The sequence below is a fragment of the Mus caroli genome, chromosome 1, assembly GCF_900094665.2.
Source record: "Mus caroli chromosome 1, CAROLI_EIJ_v1.1, whole genome shotgun sequence".
NCBI lineage: Eukaryota > Metazoa > Chordata > Mammalia > Rodentia > Muridae > Mus > Mus caroli.
Window position 1 is genome coordinate 52,654,921 of NC_034570.1, and position 2,280 is coordinate 52,657,200.

General features: G+C 43.8%; 1 protein-coding gene across 3 annotated transcripts in view; it reads right to left on the reverse strand.

Moving 5' to 3' along the window:
* Nucleotides 1-2,280, reverse strand: part of Trak2 (trafficking kinesin protein 2) — a 65,465-nt gene that overhangs the window by 24,058 nt on the left and 39,127 nt on the right. For all 3 annotated transcript variants that reach the window (XM_021166246.2, XM_029480070.1, XM_029480072.1), the window contains exon 4: nucleotides 1,031-1,107. In XM_021166246.2, the coding sequence (XP_021021905.1) occupies nucleotides 1,031-1,107 (77 nt within the window). The remainder of the gene's footprint in view (nucleotides 1-1,030; nucleotides 1,108-2,280) is intronic.

Here is a 2,280-nt window from a genome sequence, read left to right on the forward strand (position 1 = left end):
TTAGATATGCACTCACTGATAAGTGGATATTAACCCAGAAGCACAGAACACCCAAGATACAATTTGCAAAACACAAGAAAATCAAGAAGAGGGAAGACCAACGGGTAGATTCTTCATTCCTCCTTAGAATAGGGAACAGAATACCCATGGAAGGAGTTACAGAGACAAAGTTTGGAGCTAAGACGAAAGGATGGACTATCCAGAGACTACCCCACCAGGGGATCTATCCCATAACCAGCCACCAAACCCAGACACTATTGCATATGCCAGCAAGATTTTGCTGAAGGGACCCTGGTACAGCTGTCTCATATGAGGCTATGCCAGTGCCTGGCAAATACAGAAGTGGATGCTCACAGTCATCTATAGGATGGAAACAGGGCCCCCAATGGAGAAGCTAGAGAAAGCATCCAAGGAGCTGAAGGGGTCTGCAACCCTATAAGTGGAACAACAATATGAACTAACCAGTACCCCCAGAGCTCGTGTCTTCTAGCTGCATATGTAGAAGATGGCCTAGTTGGCCATCACTGGGAAGAGAGGCCCCTTGGTATGGCAAACTTTATATGCCCCAGTACAGGGGAAGGAAGGCCAGGGCCAAGAAGTGGGAGTGGGTGGGTAGGGGAGCAGGGCGGGGGAGGGTATAAGGAACTTTTGGGATAGCATTTGAAATGTATATAAAGAAAATATCTAATAAAAAACAAAAAACAAAAACTCCAGCTGCCAGGATTCACAGCCTTCTGTGCCCAAGAGCATCGTTCCCCATAGTTAAAAATAAAGGCTTTTTAAACAACTGCTTTATCCTAATACAAGGAGGTCAGACGACACTATATATGCCAATCCACCCACATCAAAATCATGAGCTTCAGGGGCCCTTCTACTCAGGATGCCAGCTAGTATATCACTTATAACAATCAATGCAAAACAGTCTAGAGAACAGGCTGACCATCATGTTTTATCTCTGCAAACCCGACACATTCCAAACGACCCTCAAGCTTTAGGTTTTATACCAGAGAGAGAAAAGATACATGCCTACCTCTGCCAGGAGATGTGTGACCATGTCAATGTCATTGTAGGTTTTGGTCATCTGCTCCACTCTGTCTGTGCCTAGAACTAAGACAGTTAAAAACAAGTTACTTTAGGAAGTAACTGGGACCAGAGGAACCCAGGCACCCAGGAACACCACCCAACCAGTGGCACGAGTTTCTTCAGGTCTGGACCGGTGCCCTGAGCAGATCTTGGATTCAAACTCCACAGCCAGTCCCACAATACCCAGAGGAAGCTCCATTCCCAGGCTCTCTACTACGCCCAGGATCCCAGGAGCTTGGTCACACCAGAATCTCAGGGTCCCAGGATCACAGAGACAGCTGGATTCTGAGGAGTTTTGACACAACCAAGATCACAGGAAGGACAGTTCTACTCAGATATAGCCAGGGCAGGTAGCACTAGAGATAAATCAGATGGCGGGAGGCAAGCATAAGAACATAAGCAACAAAAATCAAGGTTACTTGGCATCATCAGAACCCAATTTTCCAACCATACCAAATCATGGATCCACCAATAACACCTGAAAAGTAAGATTCAGATCTAAAATCACTTCTCATGACGATGACAGAGGGCATTAAGAAGGACATAAATAACTTCCCTTAGAGAAACATAGGAGAGCACAGGTAAACAGGTAAAAGAGGAAACACAAAAATCCCTTAAAGAATTACAGGAAAACGCAATCAAACAGGTGAAGGAAATGAACAAAACCACCCAGGATCTAAAAGTGGAAATAGAGACAATAAAGAAATCACAAAGGGAGACAGACCTGGAGATAAAAAACCTAGGAAAGAGATCAGGAGTCACAGATGCAAGCATCACAAACAGAATACAAGAGGTAGAAGAGAGAATCTCAGGTGCAGAAGACACCATAGAAAACATTGACACAACAGTGAAAGAAAACACAAAATGCAAAAAGATCCTGACCCAAAACATCCAGGAAATCCAGGACACAATGAGAAGATGAAACCTAAGGATAATAGGGATAGAAGAGAGCCATCTTAAAGGGCCAGTAAATATCTTCAACAAAATTATAGAAAAAAAAAAACTTCCCTAAACTAAAGAAAAAAAAATGCCTATGTACATTGTCTTAGTTAGGGTTTTACTGCTGTGAACAGACACCATGACCAAGGCAAGTCTTATAAAAAAAACAACATTTAATTGGGGCTGGCTTACAGGTTCAGAGGTTCAGTCCATTATCATCAAGGTGTGAGCATGGCAGTATCCAGGCAGGCATGGCGC